The sequence below is a fragment of the Oncorhynchus gorbuscha genome, linkage group LG19 (assembly GCF_021184085.1).
Source record: "Oncorhynchus gorbuscha isolate QuinsamMale2020 ecotype Even-year linkage group LG19, OgorEven_v1.0, whole genome shotgun sequence".
In the NCBI taxonomy this organism is placed as follows: Eukaryota; Metazoa; Chordata; class Actinopteri; order Salmoniformes; family Salmonidae; genus Oncorhynchus; species Oncorhynchus gorbuscha.
Window position 1 is genome coordinate 24657531 of NC_060191.1, and position 25874 is coordinate 24683404.

At 42.7% G+C, this 25874-nt stretch overlaps 1 protein-coding gene and 1 long non-coding RNA gene across 2 annotated transcripts; one reads left to right on the plus strand and one right to left on the minus strand.

Annotated features, from left to right (window-relative positions):
- Positions 1-2167: 2167 nt before the first annotated feature.
- Positions 2168-8747, minus strand: LOC124004629. Its single transcript, XR_006833497.1, has 3 exons — positions 8420-8747; positions 4467-4655; positions 2168-3479 (listed from the first exon to the last, which is right to left on the minus strand). It is a non-coding gene; the product is annotated as an uncharacterized LOC124004629 (long non-coding RNA).
- A 1807-nt stretch (positions 8748-10554) lies between these two features.
- On the plus strand, positions 10555-13991 carry LOC124005748 (POU domain, class 3, transcription factor 1). The gene has a single exon (XM_046315261.1). The coding sequence runs from the start codon at positions 10584-10586 to the stop codon at positions 11712-11714; it is 1131 nt and encodes a 376-aa protein (XP_046171217.1). The 5' UTR covers positions 10555-10583; the 3' UTR covers positions 11715-13991.
- The last annotated feature ends 11883 nt before the right edge of the window (positions 13992-25874 follow it).

Sequence of the window (25874 nt, forward strand, 5' to 3'; positions counted from 1 at the left end):
AAAGGCTAGCTTTCCAGTTTGCAGGCTGAGGAATTATTCATCAATGATGTAGCGGGCACTGCAGGCCAAAAACCTGCAGCAGTGCTCCCTTTTAATTGCCAGAAAATGACTGTAAATGATACGGGTAGAGGGGGCAAAAAGGGAAAGTCGGGACCGGGGAGCTAAACAGACGAAGCCCCCGCGATTCTGAATTTCCAAGGGGCTCCCAGATAGATAAAACTGTGTGGTAATCAGAGTGAAGTGTCTCTCCCTTCCCCCAAAAAAATGGAGAGAGGAAAAAACGCCATCAAAAAAGGAGTTGAGGGATGGAGGGATTAGGGTGGCGAGAGACTTTACTACGCTCTTTTTGTGCTCGGAACCTGCAGGATTAGAGATAACAAATGTTAGGGAAGGACACGCACCTGCTGTGAGGGAGAGGGGCGAAAGGGGCGAGGGAGCGCACCCCCGCTTAAACTGCAAGAGTGGGCTGTGGTGCCCCTGTGCCAAATGAAAGGAAGGGAGGAGAGGAGAGGGAGGAGAAGAGAGGGAGAAGAGGAGAAGAGGGAGAGGATGAAGGAGAAGTAGAGAATGAGCTAGGAAAGAAAATGGAACGAATACAAAGTCAAATTTGTAATTGTCAAACGGATCAAAGAATATGGATGTGTTGTACGGGGGTAGGCATACCCCCAACATACTTGAGCTTGGATGGTGAGCTTCAATAACTGATGTGCTTCTATGTGGGACCCATCAGCCCATGTGTATTATCTATGTGTAATAACCCCTTAATTCATCAATTTTTCGATCAAACAAACAAGAACAGAAACATCCCATATCCTCTCTAACCTTCTCTCTTCAACTCTCCTCTCCTCCTTTTTTCCTCCCTCCTCCCTTCCGTCAGTCCCTCCATCTTGTTCCGCTCTCCTCCCTCTCTCTGGGTCGTGTGGGGCTGAAATTGCAGCTGGGGCCTAGGGACCTCCCCCTGTGCTATCATAAGTGACCCCGGCACAGGCAGCACTCAGACTGGTCAATCAACAATTAAAAGCAGTCTGTAGCCACTAACTCAATTCAGCCGGCTGGCTTAGTGCCTTGATGTGGCCCCGGCACGTACACAGGCCAGACAGCAGAGAGACAGGCTGGCTGGTCAGTGCCTTAGCCATGACCCCTTGTTTGGTAAGGGCAAAAACGTTGGGTTACTCCTACACTCACTCCTATATTTAACATTTTTTTAACCCTCTAGGTTTGCTGAAAACACAACAACTACAACAGCCGAGCACACGACTAGAGGTTTGCTCATTTTACCATTCCCTCATGCTCAGGTCGTGACCCCTGTACTAGTTTGTCGGCATATGGAGATGTACTGCCGGCTGCACTTCCACCTAAGGTTTCGACCCCAGCGTGCCCTCAATACTCAGCTTGACCTTTTGTTTTCTGGACTTAATTCATTTAGTGGGTGGTGCATTTAAAAGTGAGAGCCACCTGCTAGCTCCCACACACAAATGGATGCACACACATACCAACACGCTAGCGTATGCAAGTAGGCACACACACACTTACACAAATGAATGTGCTCACACACACACACACACATACACACACACACACGCTTCAGTTGCTCCATATGTTTCTCATATTCATTGTATAATCCCATTCTCTAGAAAGTCTTGAAAACTAATATAAAGGCAAAAGGGAGAATAACTGCAGGGGCCGGTAAACGAAGCATAAAGACCCCAAGTGACCGAGGGGAATTATTTGGCTCCATTAAGCAAGCATTAACATGAATTACTATCTAATTAAAATTAAACAGCTCATTAATAACTTTCCAGTGGGCCTCTGACTGCAGCTAAGTTATCTGGTGAGTGCGCAGTAGTGTGTGTGTGTGTGTGTGTGTGTGTGTGTGTGTGTGTGTGTGTGTGTGTGTGTGTGTGTGTGTGTGTGTGTGTGTGTGTGTGTGTGTGTGTGTGTGTGTGTGTGTGTGTGTGTGTGTGTGTGTGTGTGTGTGTGTGTGTGTGTGTGTGTGTGTGTGTGTGTGTGTGTGCGTGTGCGTGTGTGTAAGGCTGGAGTTGTCTGTTATTGTGCCAGAACCAGGGGAGTAACCAGAGGGTCAGGACTGATCACTCTACACCCCAGAGAACCGGCTGCTGGATCAAATAAGGTCTCTATCTCTCACACACACACTCTCTGTCTCTCTGTCTCTGTCTCTCTCTCTATCTCTATCTCTCTCTCAGCTGCTGGGAATTACGTATTGTAAGAAGTCTACCTTAACTTTCTTAATGGGTTTGTTATACTGCATGTTGTTGGTTCGTTATCCCGGCTTTTATTGATGCATGTTTTTATTAAGCACAGTATTTCTTAAAGGTAAATTAAAAACAAAATGTGATCAAGATAGTCTGAACATGTTAAATCCACTACTTGAACCTTTATTGACACTCAAAGGACTGTAGGGCAAAGACATTCAGCTTAAATAATATCCCTCTATAATGGTACACGAGGATCAATCTGATTACATGATTATAGAAAGAGAATAACTAATAAACCAAAAGACAAATAGTCACATGTTAACTCATGTATGCAATATTTTTTTTTAACTAGGCAAATCAGTTAATAAGAACAAATTGTTATTTTCAATGACAGCCTAGGAACAGTGGGTTAACTGCCTGTTCATGGGCAAAACAACAGATTTTTAACCTTGTCAACTCAGGGATTTGAACTTGCAACCTTTTGGTTACCAGTCCAATGCTCTAACCACTAGGCTACGCTGCCTGATAAGTAGGTTTGTACACTATTGTTACATTCAACTTGTTGTCTTCCATTGTGAATAGTATCAATTGATGTTACCAACAAAGAACTATGCAATAGTCAAATGGAAAATAGTCACATCTCATTGATTCACATACATTCTACAGCTTTTGTTTTTTCAAAACGTTTTCCTCACCTGCTACTAACCTCTTCTAAACTGAGAGATTTTTTTAATTCATTTTTTGGGGTACCCAAATTTCAACAGAGACACAATCCTCCTATGATAAAAAAAACATATTTTGAATTGTGTACTCGGGAAAATCCACATGTCTTCTTACTAAAATCTACAGTATGTAAATATTTAAACACAGCAAACATTTGCGCGTTCATATTCCGGTCCAGTATGAAGAAAAGAGACAGAGGATGAAAGGGGGGATAGGTAGAGAGGAAGGATGGGTGGGCTGAGGGGGAGACGCAGGGCGGATGGACATTCGGCAGGGGGCAACATGCTTACACCAGCGGAGGCTGCTGAGGGGAGGACAGCTCAGCACATCAAACACATGGAAACCATGATTCTGCTCCAGCTCTAACCACGAGCCCATCCTCCCAAATTAAGGTGTCACCAACCACCTGTGGCTTACACACACACATGCGCGCACGTGTAGTGTGTAACAACTCAGCCCGCCGGGTGGCATGGTATGTCCTGTTGGGGTCATAACCTGTGTGTTGCTGAGCCTGCGTGAAGCTGTGTTGTCTTCAGGCCCCTGTCAGGAGAAAAAAGAGGAGAGAGGAGAGGAGAGGAGAGGGAGAGGAGGAGAGGAGAGGAGAGGAGAGGAGAGGAGAGAGGAGAGGAGAGGAGAGGAGAGGAGAGAGGAGAGGAGAGGAGAGGAGAGGAGAGGAGAGGGAGAGAGGAGGAGAGGGAGAGAGAGAGAGAGGAGAGGAGAGGTCAACACCGGCTCTGTGATGATCATATTCATGCTTCTCCAAATTATTTCAACAAAGGGGGAGAGAGAGATGGGAAAATCGGGGAAAGGAAGGGCAGGAAATGAGGAAAAGAGATGAATAAGGAAGTTACAAGAAGAAGAATATGATGATGATGATGAGGGCAACGATGATGACGACGATGATGATGGTAGGAAATTAAGAACGGTGTAGATTTATGCTGATCGGAGCAAAACAAAAATAAGTGACCAACAGTGTCTTTGGGATCTAACCAACTAGGCCTTTCCTTTAACACCGCAACGTATGATTAAGCAACATCAGCACATAAAGCTGAGCAGAACTAGTCGAAAGAATAACAAAACACTACTGTACTCAGCATTTTGATAACAATGGAACCCCTTTCCAAATCCAAGAGATTTCAAAATCCAAAGCACAACACAACCATATTTCACGAAAGGACTATAATTCGATAGACCTTTGCAGGTGGAGAGAGAGCAGAGGAAAGAGAGAGGGAGACAGTGAGAGAGAAGAAGAAGAGACGGTGATGCTGCCTAAATGTATTCAGGCGCATGCATCTCACCCCTCCAGCCCACAAGCTGTTTACCTCTCTATCAGTCAGTCTCTAAGAGAGCAGGGACTCCATCCATATTCACACAGCCACAAATTCCACTGCTTATCTCGACCAACCTTCTAAAACCTCCCTATGTTCCCCGCCGCACATACATACATACATAAACACATCTTTACGGAAGCGAGAGGCAAACCAAGAGGCACACACATCCAGGAGGGGGGAAGAGGATAAGGATCACCTTTGAATTCAAAGTAGAGGATTGGGTCCCTCTGTGGACGGACAGGAAGCCACACAGGTTAGGGCTGATGGTTGAAGCCCAGGCACCAACACCCCAGCAGACAGGTAGACAGAAGCTGAGAAGGGGCTTAGGCATCCCAAGCCTGATGCTTTCAAGCCCGTCACGGAGTTAGATGGAAGGTTTGGAACTCTGAAAGTGAAGTGAAAAGTGATCCTGATATAGTAAATTGTATATTGGTTTTCATTGTGTTATCGATTAGTGTTGGTGTAGGTTCTCTTGTTCCTTTAATCCAAGAGACATGGGCACCTGTGCAAAGAAATGATGTCCGTTATCTCTGACCATCTGATCATTTTAAATGTATAATTTTACTGTTATCTATTACTACTGTTGTAGTATGAGATGAAACAGTGATTTAATTTTAGACATCAAGTGAGAAATTATATTCTCAACTTTGACCACCAAAGTATGCGAAATACAATTTCGCAAAATAGCTTTATTAAAAATGTAAATACTCTAATAATGGCGCCAGGTTGTTGTGTTTTATTTGTCCTTCCCTTTTGGGAAGTGGCACTAAGTGGGCAAGCGGGATATTTTGTTGCTGGCAGCTTTAAAACACGAACGATAGGAAAGGAACGGACACAAATAGACTGTTCAAAGAGTGGTTGGCTGGGCACCACAGACACATCCCGAGTAGTGGGAGCGGTACCCAATTCTGTTGCGCGCGGTGCTGATCAGGGATTGAAGTTAGGAACTCTCTCCACGACTAATTGCTCGCCGGTGCCTTTTCATGAATATTCATCCCATATCGTGTTCAGACCCCCGTCTAATTAGTATAAGAAATAGGGAGAAATCTCGCACCTTTTACCACAAGAGAAACGTTCCCCTCGAATTCTCAGGGGGATGCTGGCAGAAGCGCCGAGTTCATTAGCCAAAAATGAAAGGAAAAAAGTTACCTGAAAAGCATAGGACGTTGGTCATTTACGCGCTAGGCAAATGGGCTATTGCGATCGTGTAGTCAGTGACTATTTCGTATTTCTATCAAAAAAAGAAAGACTGAAAGTGGGGGAAAGTACAATTATCTGAATTGTAGAAGTTTGTGAATAATAGGTATTTTCTGATTTTTTAAAATCCAAATGTAAAAGGTGGCAGGTGCAACGGTCGATTGAATGACCCTCTGGAAGTGGAATAAAGGTGTGTTTAACATCAAATGCAGTGCAGGAAATGGGGTTCCTTTCTGGGACTATGCAGAGAGATGTCTAGCATACAATGTGTCTAATTTTAGGAACTTAAAATCATCATCCTCCATCTGAGTTTGAGAAAGGTATTGTTGTGAAATGGCTTTCAGAAAGCACCAGCTTCTAGGCGTAACTGTTTGGAGGAATATAAAGTACTTTTGTTTTAACCTCTTGAGTTCTTACATTTTTCTTCTTCTTTTTTTGTTCGTGGGCACAGACAAGCATAGAGAAAATGCACATATTTGACTTTTAGAAATAGATTCAAACCTACAGTAGGCTAGGCCTGTAATTCTACAGTAGGCTAGGCCCGTAATTCTACAGTAGGCTAGGCCTGTAATTCTACAGTAGGCTAGGCCCGTAATTCTACAGTAGGCTAGGCCTGTAATTCTACAGTAGGCTAGGCCCGTAATTCTACAGTAGGCTAGGCCTGTAATTCTACAGTAGGCTAGGCCTGTAATTCTACAGTAGGCTAGGCCTGTAATTCTACAGTAGGCTAAGCCCGTAATTCTACAGTAGGCTAGGCCTGTAATTCTACAATAGGCTAGGCCTGTAATTCTACAGTAGGCTAGGCCTATAATTCTAGGCACTGGGAGACAGTTGTTGAAAGTGCATTCCAATTGATATGTGACTGTTATCCTAAAGAGTTGTATTATCCTATTAAAAAGACAATCCCTGCGACATTATTTAATTTATTTTAAAACAGAATTAGGCCTCAATGTCCTTGTTTGAATTTGTCATTTGTGTCATGTTTTTTTTAAACTTGAACATTGTGCACCAGTTGTGAATAGTATAATTGTACAAATATTATTTTAGATTATAAATACTGTTAGACTTATGTTGTGGGGGTAGGCCTTTCAGGTATTTGAATATTGATATATTTTTGTTGTTTCATCTTTCGGAAATGCCTTCTAGGAACATGGTTGGGCTAAATTAAGAGTGGACCGGGTGGCTGTTGGCTGAGGTGCGTCCAGGTTATAATTGTATTCAAGTCGATGAGGTCCCACTTGAGGCTTTAACACGTGACTGGCAGGGAGAGCAAAGAATACTATAAGGGATTTTTTTTTTGTACATTAAAAAAAATATACTTCTAATATCAGCGGGCACAAGTCCAGTGGGCACAAAACATCATAGGACGACATTGTTGTAGTTCATGAACACACGCGCAATTGGATATAATTATGGTGAGTATATTGTACAGTGCAGAAACGAAATGCTACAGCCTACTGCTAAGATACACATGCACGTTCATCCTATTTTATACAGATAGATTGTCTATCTATTTTTCCAAAATGTTCATAGGCCAAATAGGCTACAGCATAAGCCCATTGCTTCACCATAGAGTTAGCCAACCACAATGAATGCTAACGTTTCTGCATAGGCTCGTGCACTTGGACGTGACCGGACTATAAAAAAAGAGCGGTGCAAGAAAAGGGGACGGGGAGGATGTTTAGAAAGGGTTCAATGTGACACAAGGCAGACTATTGAAAATTGAGACTATTATTTTGGGACAGGGTCACCCGGGCTTCCTCAACTCGCATCACCATGCCTTATACTCAACTAGTCAGCTACTGAAACCCCATCATTGTGTTCCACTGTCTTTTTTTATGAATTCATCATATTGTGACCTCTTTTTTTCTCTTTTTTTTGCCTTTTCCTGTATCGCCTATCATTCATCAGCAGTAAGATGCGTGTCATCCCTTTCAACGCTCTTTCCATAGCAACCTCGTGCATCTTAGCAAAAATTCACCTAGTTCCACACAAGGCCATATTCTTTACCAAGAGAGGGGTGAGCATCTGGATATTTTTTTTCCACAGCTCCTCGAGCTGGCTGGCAAAGCACAAGACTTGGTCTGTATGTCTGTGGCTGCCCCGGCAGCACCGCTTCCCCGGCAGAAATGACTTTTTATAGACTTGGAGACGAGAATGACTGAATGGTAACGCATCTTCATTAACTGAGGCGTGGAACTGACTCTCCGGCAGCAGTCACAAACCGACAGAGTGGTCTCCAAGGGTTCAGTGATCTTTAAAGTCCTTACAAAATGTTCGGCTGAACATCTTGCAAATGAACAAGCAAAGGCCCTTGACAGATCAAGTGATATTCAGATTAATCTAAACTTATTTTACTCAAGTGGAAATGTTGTATTAGGTTACTGAATGCATCAAAGCAACACACAACACGTTTTGATATTTACATTATTTGCATATTGAATAGTCTGAAGAGGTTGTGTTTACAAGCCCATTAGATGTGTAAATATGGCCTATCTGTTATTTGGTATATTATCAAATCCAAGGTAGCAAGGATAATGGCTTGATTTCACATATTAAATCAGTCACTGAGCTGTATCCTATACTACTGCTATTATTATGTCATTAATGAAAACAGACATTTCGATAACAACTAATATTGTATCCTTCTATTGGAATACATACTAAAATATTTCACTGAATATGTTGTACATTATGAAATTCCAGAAGTTCCTCTGTAACCTTTTAAGGATTTCTAAATGACACCTGGAAAATTCTTTGTAATTGTCTCCCCTTAGTTGATCCAAACTAAATGTATAAAGGTTGGATGGGCAAAACCACGCCTTTCAAGAGATGATGACGAGCACCTGTGACCCCAAGAGCATCTTATCCACACACGCACTATATTCTTCAGTGTCGTGTCGTGCCAGAGTGAAGTAAGGACACACGTAGCAGAAAAGAAAGCAAACTTACCGTTAAATCGTGCTCTAGTCCATGGATTGAAATCAATAAATCGTACAGTGCGTCCCACTGTAGCCTACAAACAGAGAGCAGTGCCATGTGAGAGACGAGAACAACATAAACACGCGCGTGAGATAAAAAAAAATGCATTCAGGTAAATAATTAAAATAAAGAGTGATGCCTGAAAAAGCTTACAAAAAGCTTCGGTTTTAGAAAGAGTGGAACATGCGCCTGATTGCGGACTTTTAGGCGACTGGAACCGGAGAGATGTAAGATTTGTTTAAAGCCCCGCATTTCCATTTAAGAACGTGATTGTGTTTGCAAAGATCCCTTTCAATCTTCGCATCTCCCCCCTCTCTACCCCTCAGCGTCTCCGAGGCTGCTTTGCAATTCATAGAATTGGTAATTTGCTATTGGGACAAAACGTGAAGGGAAAAATAATCAGATCAACCGGGAGAGGAGTGCGGAAGAAGCCAAGAGGGAGAAACACAGGATTTTCACTCTAAGTTGCTGTTTAGTAAAATGCTTCGAGAGAAACGCTATAAAATACCTTCTGCTTTTCATGAGCTTTGCATATAGGTCCACATTTTCACGGGTGGTAAAATTTAACGTGATATTTGGAGAAGATTTTATTTGACAACCATAACTTTTTAAGAAGGTGCTCTTATAGTACTCTTATACAGTTTAGACGTTTTAGTCAATTAGCAGACGCCCTTATTCAGAGCGATTTACAGTTACACGTATAACCATAATTTGAATCCTGAAACACATTACTATCCATGCCCTTGTTAATTTAGCATAATACAAACATTTGCAGATTCATGTTACAATTTTCCAAAGCCCTATCCAATGGCAAAAGTGTAAGTGCACGTGTGTGTGTGTGTGTGTGTGTGTGTGTGTGTGTGTGTGTGTGTGTGTGTGTGTGTGTGTGTGTGTGTGTGTGTGTGTGTGTGTGTGTGTGTGTGTGTGTGTGTGTGTGTGTGTGTGTGTGTGTGTGTGTGTGTGTGTGTGTGTGTGTGTGTGTGTGTGTGTGTGTGTGTGTGTGTGTGAGAGAGAGAGAGAAAGAGAATGATAAGCCTTGATGAGGAGATCCCAATTGTTTATGACATTTATGACAAAAAAAAGGTTCTGGATAGAACCAAAAAGGGTTCTATGCTTGCTTCATATATGGCACCCTTAAGGTTCTGTACAGAACCGAAATAGCTTTAATATTGAACCCTATATGGAACCCAAAGTGAAGAAGAACCCCTGGTGTTCTGATCGAATAACCATACAAAAGATTTCTATATAGAACCTTTAGGTGTGCCATATATGAAGCAAGCAATTAGAACCCTTTTTGGTTCTATCCAGAACCTTTTTTTTCTCAAAGTGGTTAACATTGGAAATGTCATAAACAATTGGGATAAATGATTAAAGGGTAGCCTTTATTATTAAAGAAAACGCATGGAGATTTGTCACACATTCTCACCATATTCATAGACATATCAACATCACACAGTGCTTATTCACATGCATCTCCTTTTGAAGATTTTTGTGGGTGGTTGTAATTCTGGAACACTACACTATAAGAATACGAATCTACTTAAATAGGGAGCGCACAGTTAGTCATCACTGACTAAAAGGATATCAAGGTGGAGGGGGGGATTTTGTCACCCCATCAAAAAGATCCCCGGACTCCCCCACGTGGTTATTTGAAAAACAACCCGAACGAACCCAACGAAACCCAATAATTTCCTACTGTTTTCCAACCCTCTCCGCCCTGGCTTGGAGAGAGAGGATGGATGAAAAAATGGGAAAGGGGCGACCAATTGCGAGTGACTGGGTTCTGTGCGCCTGTGACATGCAAACAAGCAGCCCACGAGAGAGGGATAACGGAAACCTAGGTCATATTCAGAGACCGTGATGTTACCAATACCCTAAAATATAAATTTAATATATAGAATTAACATGTTTCTATATAGTATATGTGAAACAGAGCCCTATTCGTTATGTGCGTAAAATGCGCTCTGCAACGTAGGCTATGCCCCTTGTGGGCTTGAATCCGTAAGGAGCCAATACAAGCGAAGAGGAGGCGTGTCTTAGCTCTTCCCCAAGACCTCCCAGAGCAGGTTGTTGCGTTTTTAGCTCTAAAGCCTCCAGACCTCCGAAGTACTCGTCAGTTTTCGAAGTCGGAGCCATGGCTACAACAGCTCAGTATATTCCGCGGAATAACTCCTTACCGTCCAACCCGCTCATGCATCCGGATTCGGACAGGATGCACCAGGGGACGACCTACAGAGAGGTGCAGAAAATGATGCACCACGAGTACTTGCAAGGGCTAGCGGCGACCAACACCGGACATCCAATGAGCCTGACGCACCACCAGTGGCTGCCCACCTCCAACACCGACTGGACCAGCGGCACCCATATCGGGCAACAGGAGCACAACAAAGCCAGCGTTCAGGCGAGCCGAGAGGACCTGAGCAGCGGCTTCCACCATAGATCTCACCTGGTGCACCAGCAGACGCAGAGTAGCCACCATGGGTCGTGGGCGCCAACCACGACGCACCACTTGTCCCCGCTGTCTCCTGCCTCCAACGGGCACCAGTCGCTAGTCTATTCGCAGCCGGGATACACGAACCTCAACGCCATGCTAAGTCCCCAGCCCGCCTCTCTGCACCACGGCATGCGGGACCCGCTCCACGACGATACAGGTAGCCATGACAACCAGATGGAGTCCCCCCAGCAGGCTTTCAGCCACCACCAGGACCACTCAGACGAGGATGCGCCCAGCTCCGACGACCTGGAGCAGTTCGCCAAGCAGTTCAAGCAGCGAAGGATCAAACTGGGCTTTACACAGGCGGACGTGGGCTTGGCCTTGGGCACCCTGTACGGAAACGTCTTTTCTCAGACCACTATCTGCAGGTTCGAGGCACTGCAGCTCAGCTTCAAGAACATGTGCAAACTTAAGCCACTGCTAAACAAGTGGTTGGAGGAGACAGACTCAAACACTGGCAGCCCCACCAATTTGGACAAGATTGCTGCGCAGGGCAGGAAAAGAAAGAAGAGGACCTCGATTGAAGTTGGGGTGAAAGGGGCGCTGGAAAATCATTTCTTAAAATGTCCCAAGCCCTCTGCCCATGAAATCACCAGTTTAGCCGTCTCTCTTCAATTAGAAAAAGAGGTTGTCCGTGTTTGGTTTTGCAACAGAAGACAAAAAGAGAAAAGAATGACGCCGATAGGGGTCCCTCATCCGAATATGGAGGACGTATATTCTCAAGCGGAGACACCCCCTCTTCACCACACATTACAGAGTCCTGTGCAGTGACTGTTTTCATGAACAATCCTACAATTTCGGGGGAAACAAGAAAAAAAGGGAAAGGACTATGGAGTTTACAGTATTTCATTTTGTTTTACTGAGAGAGAACAGAGACATGGCAAAGTTGGACAGACAGATGAGTTTTGTCCCAGTAACCGGAGCTTGAGTTACAACAACAAATAGGTAGAATGGAAAATGGTTGAAAAGAAAAACATACACTATTACTGAATTGATTTCGTTCACATTTTAAATGAAACAAATATCTTTATTTACCAAAATTCTATGGAGGAGGTAAAGTAAATTCGATGTTTCGTGGCTGTTCAAAGGGTAACGATTAAATGTTGCAAGTGGTGTCTTGAACTGATGGCGCTCACCACAGTGCGAGGTGGTTGCCTGAAAATGCTCAACAAAGGAGACACGCACACAATGAACATTTTGCTCTTCAGGCTTAAAACCGATTAACCAATATTTCTAATTATTAGCCTATTCTTTCGCTTTGTTCTATTAATTGTGATGTTTGATTTGTTTGGAATATTTTAACTCCAGTGTCTCTTCTGTTCTGACGACTGTTTTTATGGTTTCTCTCATTTTATTAGTGCACTGTAACTCATCAAAAACGCCTCCCTTACTCTTACTGTTGACACCACGTCATCTGGCCAGAGGAGTTTGTGAAAAGAGGATGGAAATTATGGCACCCGTTGAATGACAAAAATCCCCACACTTAAATGTCAGATGCATTTCAAAATTGACGAATGCAGCAGGACAGCTCACGTCTGGCAGCCTTAAAACATGTATGCTTTGCAGATAGCAACAGACGCTAAAGAGGGCAATATGGATGAATACTTTATGAAACATGTGTTTCTTGTCGGTTTTCAGTATTTGTTTTGATTATTATTTTCCTTTTGTATGGAGCACTTATTCTTTCGTTGAAATGATCATTGCAATTTTTATATTCGTTTTGTTTTCAGAATTTGTTTTGAGGTAGGCCTTTACTCACTATTTTCATGTTTACAGGTTCCTAAAATCACTCCAGGGCGCCGTCAGCAACTTGCGTTGCTAACTGCCAAACTATTCCAACCACCTTTTGGAAAGAGATTGGTTTAATACGAAATGAAAGTGATATTCTCAGGTAACTTCAGTGCCCCAGGTCGAAGTGTCACGCTGTTCTCATTCTTTATATCATAATAAAAAAGTAGAACTTGAATTCCGTACCTTCTATATTGATCTGAAAGGTAGCCTATGCTACACCCCATTCATTTATACCATTCCTATTATTGTATTATAAACACTATATACGGAGAATTTCAGAACATTCTCGAATGAAAAGTGATGAAGGGACCTGTTTTATATATATATATATTTTTTTCGGATATGGAGAAGAAAGGAAAACTCTGATTAACTAGCCTACTCGTGCGTTGCGTGTCATTTCTCAAGGCTCTGGTACATTCTGATGGACAGTAGCCTATAGTACAATTGCGTACTGCAGACAGTGCTATTCGATACAGCGGGAAAACACTTTCTTCAAAAAGATGTTTGAAATAAAATGTTGCCAGGATTATTTCCGATGTGTAAATATGTCGAATATGTAAACATGTATTTGTTCTGAGCTATTTTTTTTTTTGATTTGTTTTGTTTTTCCGGCAGTTTTGTACACTTACTAATTCCAAGAAGATATTTTAATATGATTTCATTTATGAATCTGACCATTTATATATATATTTATTTCCTAAATGTGTTTGGAGCTTTTTGTTTGGCTCGGTTAATGGTTATGTTGCAGTGGATTTCAATATGTTTTGTTCACTACATTGGTTGTATGTTGATTGCTAAATGTAGACTGCAAAGTCACATTTCTCCTATTTATGTTATAGTAATATTTTATTACTTACATAAAACGTATATACAAGAAAATGTATTTTGTCTTCATTCAAAAACCAAACCGTTTTCCTTTGTTGCTAACTATTGTGAAACCACCAGATGAGAAAAAAATATATACAAATGTATGTGGTAAACAGAAATCAAATGCACTAAGATAGTGTGTTGTGCTTAACCACTCTGATTTAAACAGTCAGAAAGTGTTGACTACAACATGTGTTCAGTTTAAACCAGTATTCCGTTATGTAATTGGGATTCATTTAAATCAGAGGCTGTGTACATGTGCTGTTTTCAAGGGAATAGACAACAGTATGTTTACCTCAGGCATTCATATCCGCATCAAGTCCACACAATCCCTGACGTTGTTCACATCTCTGTGTAATCGCAGTATTAAATTGTGCAATATTATTACGAAAATAGTGTCTTTTTATTGACTGATATACCAATTACTATTACTATTGTTATTAGTTCATACTGTGATATGGTAATAATAATCTTTAGCCAGGTAAATAATAGTATGCTACATAGCAGCAATGACTTTCTCTTGGTGCGCACCAACTCGCAGCCGGGATTGTAATCATATTTAAAACTAGTAGCCTACAGTGTTAAGGTGCTTGTAAAATATGTCCTAAAATAAATACACACCTTCTATTGTATCTTAAACTTCTGCTTTGAGAACAAATAAAGTGCCTGCGAGGGATTTCTGAGTGTCTATAATCATACTAATAATGACCAAATTATGGGTTATTGGAATATCAACTAGGCAGTCCAAGACCACACACACCTCTCCAAGTGTTCAGAATAAGTATAGGCTATAATACAAATTGGTTTTTCGTTTTAAACATCACGCTGATGTTATTAAATTGGCTGTAATAGGCTATGTTGAATTGCAAAGGAATAGGCTCGCAAAATGCAAAGGAATAGGCTCGCTACCATTTGGATCACACAAACACACCAGCTCCAATGAAACACGCATAGTAGACTATGTGGGGCTACTGCCTACAGCTAACGCAGGCCTACCGATAGCCATGTAAGAATAATTATGAATCTGGACACACAATTAGTTTGTATTATATTTTGATATTCATATTAATAAGATAAAGATGATGCAACTTTGCTTTCTGGGAAGAAAACAAGATGTGGATGGACTTTATGCTACGGGGGAAATTGTTAGATGGATGACAAGCCGTTCTGATTTGGCAAATGTAGGCGTAATATTGCAACTCATTCGCCAACGCTATTGCGTCTCACCAGTTTCAATGCCGCAAATGACAGAGAAGTCATCAACAATTTACTTGAATAACAGTCAAACTAATCCAATATTTCAGAGTTAGTCAAAAGTCCAAAGAAACGTTTAACATCAAACTGTATGAATTTAGCGCGAAGTATTGTTATGTTTAGCCTAATATGTTCAGTTATAGCTCTCGAACTTAATCAAGATACTGTACATCTGTAGTGTCCATATTTGACATTAGCACAATAAGAAATGTCGATTTACTCCACATTATATTAAGACTGTTTTACTTTAGCCTAATCCTAGCCAGCGATAGGCCTATTTTTAACAATGCATCGCATAAACAAATGCTATGGATTGAAAACATTTATTATAGCCTTCAATAAAACCGAGAAGGATCATTTACATGACTTGCTTGAATAAACCCGAACAAAAGTAGGAACAATTGTTTTGAATAGCATATAGGTTATCGATATCAACTTGAGTGAAGGCAAACTTTTTGTCAGATAGGAATTCTTGAAGTGATGTTTAGAGACGTTAAAAGTTGTCCTTCACATAGAAAACCCAAGAACAGAAGATTCACACTCTCTCTGTTGGTGGGCCTATATAATTTCCTTTTATACACATCTCATCAAGGATATCATTTTGTTTCCCTCCCACTGTTTGATACAATTTCATAATGCCAAGCGATTATGCATATTGACATTTCCACGTATTTCAGTCATCCAAATGTAGCTAATGATCTTTAGACGCTCCTTGTAAAGTCATATGAGCGCTCGGATTCTATCATCCAAAAATAAATAGTATATTGGAGATTAATACAAATCTGATCAATTTGACGTACACATAGGTCCCCATAACATAACTTCACGTACGAATAAATATAAGATACTGTAGGCCTTGAGAAGTGTCAGCTCAAACTGTTGTAAATGAGCCCAAATTAGGCTTGACGATATTGAAACATTTTGAAGAGAACGGCGAGTCTCAAGCGCCCCCAAATGGTACAACTCTGTTACTACAACTGTAAGAGCTCAGGCGAGTCACTGAGCAATTTGTTTCAAATGTATTGGAAGAATAATACACAATATTATATCGGCATCAGTGGAGGCGGATGTCAAGTTCTTCCACATCGATTCTGACAAACCATTTCTGTATGGACATCACTTTGTGCACGGGGGCATTGTCATGATGAAACAGGAAAGGGCCTTCCCCAAACTATTGCCACAAAGTTGGAAGCACAGAATCATCTAGAATGTCATTGTATGCTGTAGCGTTAAGATTTCCCTTCACTTGAACTAAGGGGCCTATCAAGAGCCATGAAAAACAGCCCCAGACCATTATTCCTCCTCCACCAAACTTTACAGTTGTCTCTATGCATTGAGGCAGGTAGTGTTCTCCTGGCGTCCGCCAAACCCAGATTCGTCTTTCGGACTTCCAGATGGTGAAGCGTGATTCATCACTCCAGAGAACGTGTTTCCACTGCTCCAGAGTCCAATGGCGGCGTGCTTTTCACCCCTCCAGCAGACGCTTGGCATTGTGCATGGTGATCTTAGGCTTGTTTGCAACTGCTCGGCCATGGAAACCCATTTCATGAAGCTCCCGACGAACAGTTCTTGTGCTGACGTTGCTTCCAGAGGCAGTTTGTAACTCGGTGGTGAGTGTTGCAACTGAGGACAGACGATTATTACTTGCTACGCGCTTCACCATTCTGTGGTCACGTTCTGTGAGCTTGTGTGGCCACGTCACAATAACAGTCGACCGGGGAAGCTCTCTCATGGGCAGAAATTTGCCGAACTGACTTGTTGGAAACGTGGCATCCTATGACAGCGCTACGTTGAAAGGCCATTCTACTGTCAATGTTTGTCTATGGAAATTGCATGGCTGTGTGCTCAATTTTATACACCTGTCAGCAACGGGTGTGGCTGAAATATCAGATTCCACTCATTTAATGGGTATAGTGTACAAGGTACACAACAAAATAAATTCAATCTATAATCAGCATGTGACTGATAGGTCCTATACATGTCGTGAAGTGGTTCTGTAACAGAAGATTCTATGTACATCCCAAATGGTGTCCAATTCCCTATATAGTGCACTCCTTTTGACCAGCTCTGGTAAAATGTAGTGCACTATGTAAGGAATAGGGTGCCGTTTGGGACACTGAATGTGCTCAATACCCAACTAAACAGCTCGTCTGAATCACACCTCCACATTGGATCCACACTAGGCACCTGGGATTTGTGAGTTATTAGTTTCATAGGGAAGACACAGTCCTTAGAGAACTCTCCCACCAGCATCACTCATTATCTGGTGTGGAACTTAAAATGGTGCCACTTTTGGACCTAAATCATGCAATACTGGTCGTACTTTTCTACTGAAATATGACTTTCAAAATCCCCACAAAAATCATGAAGCACAGCCTGGATGATGATCAAACTCCACCATCAGTCGTCATCCAATAAGCCAGATTCAACTGATGCAAACAGAGAAAGTGTATTAATTATACAACAAACACAGTAACGACCTTTGGAACATGGTTGTCTGTCCATGTGGCTAAAGTGCATGCTGATCATGCTGGACCTGAACTCAACGAGATGCACCATCAGTAATGCCACATAGACCCGTTGAAGTGCAGTTGCGTGGACCCAGGAAGTGGAATTTAAACCAGCTCACAGCTAATGCAGTAGGAAGGTCAACGATGACATAATATGACTAATTGCCTTTCACTAGTTCCCCATTTGCTATTTAGCTCTGCTGTGTGGCATGGCACAGGATGGAGATCACCAGCACTAAGTACTTCCTGACACTATGTCTGGGTACCAAATGACACCCTATTCCCTATATCGTGCACTACTTTTGACCACAGCTCTATGCTAATTAATAAATTATACAGGGAATAGGGTGCCATTTGGGAACCTAACGTAACAACGTAAAAAAAATACAAAAAAAACTTGGTCAATGATGGTGGTGTCCAGTGGAAGGAAATGCAAGAGACATTTCACTCCTACATGACAGTTTGTCAGATGTTTTCAGATGTCGTGGGACATGGTTTCATCTTGACATTAGACTACTTTATAGAGGTGTGAAAACATCTGATTAACTTCTATTTGAAAGTTTAATGTGCCTGGTACATTTCGGACCGGGCCAGTAGAAGATGTGCCAAACTAGCCCACCAGGCGAGTAACATTTCATATTTTCATAACATTTCATATTGCAAAGATTTTGGACCTTTGGCTTGATTGAATACCAACTGGGCTAGTAGAAAGTGCGGATTAGTTACCTATTTGGGTCATACAATAATCACCACCATTTTGTCTCATTAGTAAAGTCAGAAGTTACCCATCTCTCCTAGCCTGGTCCAAGATCTGTTTGACAATGACCATAGGTTGGATTTAGAAAGACAGCACAAATATATCTAGGACCAGGCCCATTCTCTCTCTGTCCTCTCCTTCCCATAACATACAGTACAGACTGACTGGTGCCAAGCACCATTTCAAGACTGGTGCTGGAGCCAGCACTAGGCATTTGAACACAGCACACAGACGCCTGCCTGCCTGTCTGCCTGCCTACCTCCTTCATCAGGGAAGTATCATCAAACACAGGAGATGTGGATTAGCGATGATTAGCAGGGATTAAAGCTGGTTAATGGTGGAAAAATACATTTAAAAACCAGCGGCTCAGGGGGGGATTTTGCTCGCACTAGAGGATTTGCATTGATCCGCAGCAAATGAATGAGGATTAGCCGCATCTATCTGCCAACAGATAAATAACATTAAGCGTATTATACGGCGTCGCCTGTTATTAACAACATTACAAACAAGCACAACAATGCCGGCAATTATGGAAATAATGGGCTTGAATAATGCTCTTCGGTGCGATTCTCTCCCAACTCGCTGCAGAGGAGATACAGTAGCTAAGAGGATGCTGAAGACCTATGCTCCTGAGAAGGCTAAGACCCCCAATACTAGGTTGATACTACTACAAGGCCCCCAGGTATTCATTGTATGGTATTGCTTCGTACATGAAGGTGCTTTTCACATTACTGAGCCGAGCTGAACCGATCTGATTTGGCCAGGTCACGCATACACTATATCTGGACTCATGCCGGAAAGGACAATGTGAAAAGGAAATATCAGAGCCAGCACAGTTCGGTTGGGGACAGCATGCTAGTGTGAAAAGGCTATTAGAGTACTACGGGGTACTCAAGTGTCCATTTTACAGTCTCTTTGGTGCACTAAGTTAGCTAAATTGATCATTCAGGAAGACAGTCACTATAGATTTAAATTTGACATTATTCACTCTGAACTACATTAACAGCCATTAACAAAAAAAAAAGTATTAAAACATTTAAAAAAAAATAATTTCTTATTATCTCACGGAGGCGCTCCGCACTGCTAAAGCTAACTCTCTCTCCTCTGCTCTCATCCTTCTAGATCTATCGGCTGCCTTCGATACTGTGAACCATCAGATCCTCCTCTCCACCCTCTCCGAGTTGGGCATCTCCGGCGCGGCCCACGCTTGGATTGCGTCCTACCTGACAGGTCGCTCCTACCAGGTGGCGTGGCGAGAATCTGTCTCCTCACCACGCGCTCTCACCACTGGTGTCCCCCAGGGCTCTGTTCTAGGCCCTCTCCTATTCTCGCTATACATCAAGTCACTTGGCTCTGTCATAACCTCACATGGTCTCTCCTATCATTGCTATGCAGACGACACACAATTAATCTTCTCCTTTCCCCCTTCTGATGACCAGGTGGCGAATCGCATCTCTGCATGTCTGGCAGACATATCAGTGTGGATGACGGATCACCACCTCAAGCTGAACCTCGGCAAGACGGAGCTACTTTTCCTCCCGGGGAAGGACTGCCCGTTCCATGATCTCGCCATCACGGTTGACAACTCCATTGTGTCCTCCTCCCAGAGCGCTAAGAACCTTGGCGTGATCCTGGACAACACCCTGTCGTTCTCAACCAACATCAAGGTGGTGGCCCGTTCCTGTAGGTTCATGCTCTACAACATCCGCAGAGTACGACCCTGCCTCACACAGGAAGCGGCGCAGGTCCTAAATCCAGGCACTTGTCATCTCCCGTCTGGATTACTGCAACTCGCTGTTGGCTGGGCTCCCTGCCTGTGCCATTAAACCCCTTCAACTCATCCAGAACGCAGCAGCCCGTCTGGTGTTCAACCTTCCCAAGTTCTCTCACGTCACCCCGCTCCTCCGTTCTCTCCACTGGCTTCCAGTTGAAGTTCGCATCCGCTACAAGACCATGGTGCTTGCCTACGGAGCTGTGAGGGGAACGGCACCTCAGTACCTCTAGGCCCTGATCAGGCCCTACACCCAAACAAGGGCACTGCGTTCATCCACCTCTGGCCTGCTCGCCTCCCTACCACTGAGGAAGTACAGCTCCCGCTCAGCCCAGTCAAAACTGTTCGCTGCTCTGGCCCCCCAATGGTGGAACAAACTCCCTCACAACGCCAGGACAGCGGAGTCAATCACCACCTTCCGGAGACACCTGAAACCCCACCTCTTTAAGGAATACCTAGGATAGGATAAGTAATCCCTCTCACCCCCCCTTTAAGATTTAGATGCACTATTGTAAAGTGACTGTTCCACTCGATGTCATAAGGTGAATGCACCAATTTGTAAGTCGTTCTGGATAAGAGCGTCTGCTAAATGACTTAAATGTAAAATGTAAATGTCTCTCTGTGTTTCATAATTTCCCTTCAATTCGCAAGAGGCCGAATGTATCTCACAGGAGAACGCATCCGATCGAGCGAAACAGCCCCTCTGTCTCTCTACGCGTAAGGCCATCTATCTGATGCTGTCCAAACGAGTATGACATTGTTGCCGCCCGTAGCATTAAAGGCAAGGGAAGCCAACGAGCATTTGGCCTCGCTTGATAAAAAAAGTACTAAAAAATTGGTCAGCCAGTTTTGAGATGAACTGAGCGAGCCCAACATTGAATGGTTCTGGTGCACCCAAAAAAAGTGTCAAGGGATTTTGGCATCCCACCTATCAAATCCTATTGAGAGCATACATCATTGACAGAAACATTTGAGTTGTTGCATCTTGTTGTATTGTTTACCTCCAGTGGCTAGCTAGCTATCTAGCTAATATGGTCCCTTACTAAATTAGCCATGGATGGAAATAGGGATTTGGACTTGATTATGATTATAACGGTGATTCTGATCCAACCATTAATTCATACATTGTTGTGCCCCTGGCCTGAGAGGATGGAAGTTCAATATGTAGCTAGATGTAGAAGGCTAATATTAACTAAGTAATGTTGCCCATGAATGGAAGTTAGGCTAGTGAGCAAGCATTTTAGCCAGTTAGCCTAGGACAACTACAAATAAAAGTGTGTACTGTATGACCGAGTGATAGACCATTTCGTCAACATGAAAGAGAAGAGGATGACACTGGCGTTTCTCGTCAAGGAGGGTAAGTCAACATGTGCTCCTGCTTGCACGAACGCGCGCGCGCACGCACGCACACACACACACACACACACACACACACACACACACACACACACACACACACACACACACACACACACACACACACACACACACACACACACACACACACACACACACACACACACACACACACAGAAATCAGAACCAAGGACAGCCACATCAATTTAGCTTAAATTGTTTTTGGTATCTTTTAGTTGTCACTGTACTAGACTAAGCAGAGGTTTGATGATGTTGAAAAGTTGAAATGGTGCTGGAATAGTGGAGGTAGCTCCTGTTTTCTTTGCGACTTGCGGTAACTCTCCGTGGTTCTAAATCAATAGTTGTTAAGTGATCCGAAAATGTGGGAAACATTAACTTGCTTGACCATGCTGTAGCTCATGCAATATGTTTTGTGGACTTCACTTGACAGAGGTTACTATCTGCTTTTGTGATAAAACAAAGGAGCGGTTGAATTTACTCTGCCACTGTGTCTTCTTATCGTCTCGGCCTTCATAGGCCTGTATATCACGGTCGCAAGGCATATGAATTAACAGGTTAAAGAGTAAACAACGCAATTATCACAACACATAGGTTGTAATATGGCTTTTTTGTTGTTGTCACAGCTAAGAGATTGAGTGGAAGAGAGACAAGTGGGTAAAATGCTCCATATATCCCTATCTTCTAGCCCAGGCAGGTGAGAGTTCCAGTGTGTTCCCCTCTCTCTTATCCTCCAACAGTTCTCTCCCCCTCGCCGTTTATGTAATAAATACTGCACTCCCACTTTGAGATCCAAAGATGGGGGATGGGTTTGGAGGCAGAAAGATGGAACAATGCATTTTTTCATTTAAAAAAAAAAAACATTTTTTTTTCTTCCCCTCGCACCTCATGGTTTCTTCTCCTCTGAGCGACTTGAAAGATGGGCAACAATGTGGCTACACAGTGAAACCCTAGTTACCATATGAAACGCTCCACAGACCCAGTGGTGAATTGGAGGAAAGAGTAAGGGAGGAAAAGTGCTGTGTTATTTATGATGTCGGGCCTGTAGCAGTGGAGGCTTCTCAGAGGAGGAAAATTTCAGAAAAATGTAAAATAATACTTTTTTTAATATAAAACTATTCTAAATATTCAAGTCACCAAATACCTGATTAAAACACATTGTTTTGCAATTAAAATCTACAGTAGTCTCAACAGCACCCTCTACCGTAGCACCATGGTGTAGCCGGAGGACAGCTATTTTCCGTCCTACTCTGGCTACATTAAATTCAACACCAAACCAAGACACTCGTGCTCCTCACCCCCTTCCTTAGACCTACATGGTAATTATGACAACTTCCGGAGGACATCCTCCAACCAATCAAAGCTTTTGCACTATGAACCAGCATGTTGTCCATCCAATCAAAGGATCAGATAATTAATCTAGTACTATGCATGTGTGATTTAGAAGCTTGGTGAGTTGGTGACATTGTTGGATAGATTGAGAGATTGAGATAGTTGAGCATTTTTAGTATATTATCCAATTCAAATGAGTTTCATCAAACTACTGGAGATGGAGGAAGTAGATTATACAGTGTATATAGAAAGTATTTAGACCCCTTGGCTTTTTCCACAATTTGCAAAATATTTACCTCATCAATTTACATACTACCCCATAACAACAAGGCAAAAGAAGGTTTTTAGACATTTTTGCAAGAAAATAAAAAATACCTTACTTACATAAGCATTCAGAACCTTTGCTATGAGACTTGACATTGAGCTCAGATGCATCCTGTTTCCATTGATCATCCTTGAGATGTTTCTACAACTTATTTGGACATGATTTAGAAAGGCACACACCTGTCTATATAAGGTCCAACAGTTGACAGTGCCTGTCGGAGCAAAAACCAAGCCAAGAGGTTGAAGGAATTGTGTTTAGAGCTCAGAGAAATAATTGTGTCGAGGCACAGATCTGGGGAAGGGTACCAAAACATTTCTGCAGCATTAGAGGTCCCCAAGAACACAGTGTCCTCCATTATTCTTAAATGGAAGAAGTTTGGAACCAACAAACCACTCTTCCTAGAGCTGGCTGCCCGGCCTAACTGAGCAATCGGGGGACAAGGGACTTGGTCAGGGAGGTGACCAAGAACCCAATGTTCACTCTGAGAGAGTTCAAGAGTTCCTCTGTCGAGATGGGAGAACATTCCAGAAGGACAATTATCTCTGCAGCACTCCACCAATCAGGCCTTTATAGTATTGTGGCCAGACGGAAGACACTCCTCAGTAAAAAGCACATGACAGCACGCTTGGAGTTTGCCAAAAGGCACCTAAAGACTCTCAGACCACGAGAAATAAGACTCTCTGGTCTGATGAAACCAAGATTGAACTTTTTGACCAGAATGCCGAGAGTCACGTCTGGGCGAAACCTGGCACCATCCCTTTGGTGAAGCATGGTGGTGGCGGCATCATGCTGTGGGGATGTTTTTAGCGGCAGGTGATTGGGAGACTAGTCAGGATCAAAGGAAAGATGAAGGGAGCAAAGTACAGAGAGATCCTTGATGAAAACCTGCTCCAGAGCGCTCATGACCTCAGACTGGGCGACTGCTCAACTTCCAACAGGACCCTCGGGACAAGTCTCTAAATGTCCTTAAGTGGCCCACCAGAGCCCGGACATGAACCCAGCATTTCTGGAGAGAGATCTGCGAAGAAGAATGGGAGAAACTCCCAAAATACAGTTGAGCCAAGCTTATAGTATCATACCCAAGAAGCTGCCCAAAAAGATGCCAAAGGTGCTTCCACAAAGTACTGAGTAAAGGGTCTGAATACTTATGTAAATGTAATATTTCCTTTTTTTATACATTTGCAAAAATGTATAAAAAACTGTTTTTGCTTTGTCATTATGGGGTATTGTGTGTAGATGGATGAATGTATAATAAGAATGTAATCCATTTAAGAACAAGGCTGTAACGTAACAAAATGTGGAAAAAGTCAAGGGGTGCGAATACTTGCCGAATGCACTGTGTATTGTTTTCTTGGTTTTCTAACTTTGTGTCCATTTATTCCATTTATTTATAGCTAGCTACCAAAGTGCAGTTTTATCTGCCAGAATTGCTAGTTAACGCTAACTACAATGTAGTGGATTCTTTGTTGAAGACCCCTTTAATTGCCCACATCAGATTGGAGCTTCTGGGAAACAGCTGCATCGATCCTGTGTTGGACAAAGTTCTGTGAATTCAAACTGTGCAACACAACCAGAAGGTAAGAGGAAACAGGGACGTTCTCAAGTGGCTTCTACATTTTTGGACATGTAAGAGTTGTCTTTTAGGGGGAATGACGAGAGGGAACATTTTGCTAACAACGGCCACTACAAGGAGATTTCAGAGGTAACTGTACGTTACGATGCTTAACTTGTTGAACATACGGAATTTTCTGCTATCATCTCTGGGATGTCGAAATCAATTCAGAATGATTTGATAGCTGCCATCGCATCATCCATAAGCTTCCATCTCATCATCCATCATCCAGTGCATTTTTGTCACATGCCAAATGGGTGAATCCATAGGAATCAGTGGTTGCTTGCCGTTGTCAGTTGTCATCAGGTATGTGGATGATCAGGGCTTCATTCAGGAAAGTTTATTGGGATGCTTTGATGTGTCAAGTGGGCAAGATGCGAGTGTGAGTTTAACTTAGTGGAGAAACGTGTTGCCGAAACCTAGGATGACTCTAATGTAATAGAAATGTCTCTGCTATTTGTATTTACGTCTAAGTCCCATCCTGCTCCCTGATTAAGAGGTGATGACCACTCCAGTCACGTCACCGGTGTCAACTCTCTCCTGACATGAACTACAGCCATGTCTCATGTGTTCTTTCATCCACTGGCGCATTGAATGTTTCCTCTCCCAGCCACGTGGCCCTGTCAATTTTCTCTCATTAATGTATGTAGAGTCAACCACATACACAAATACGATCACATTATTACACATCAATGTGATTTAAATCCTTGCTTGGACTAACTCATTCTTAGCTCTTTTTTCCCCCAAACTGTGTTGTGTCGTTGTTTGTCTTCCCAGTCAAATCCTGTTCTGCCCTCAGTGGAAGAGTTGAGCCTCCAAACACCTCAACCACTGTCCTCCACTGAAGCCAAGCCTCTGAACACCTCAACTTGTGCCTCGTACTCTCACTCAATCACTGCTATGATCGCTTCTCAACACTGTATAAGTAGTCCTCTCATTTCCATTCCCCATAATATTTTACTATAAATGCCTTCATTAAATGTTTTAGGTTAAAATAATTTGTCTTTGATGATTTTTGAAACACCCGTTGCTGTCTCCGTGTGGTCCATGCCTGTACCATTGGTCTCCCATCCTCCTCAATTTCTCAAGTCACCAGCCTCTGTTGGCCTGTAGCTATATGGTTCATCCTTCATGCAGACTCCCAAGGTATAGATCTATAGAGAGCGGGGCATAAGTGCAGGTTTAAAAAGTCCCCCCCCCCCCTACCTCCCATCTCTCTTTTGATCTTCTCTGGGTTTTGAAGAAGAACAGAAGACGGTATACTGGCTTCATGACTGTGAGGGGTCCCTTTCAACTGCTGAGCTGTCTTTCAGTGTGAGAAACAATTGAAATGAGAGG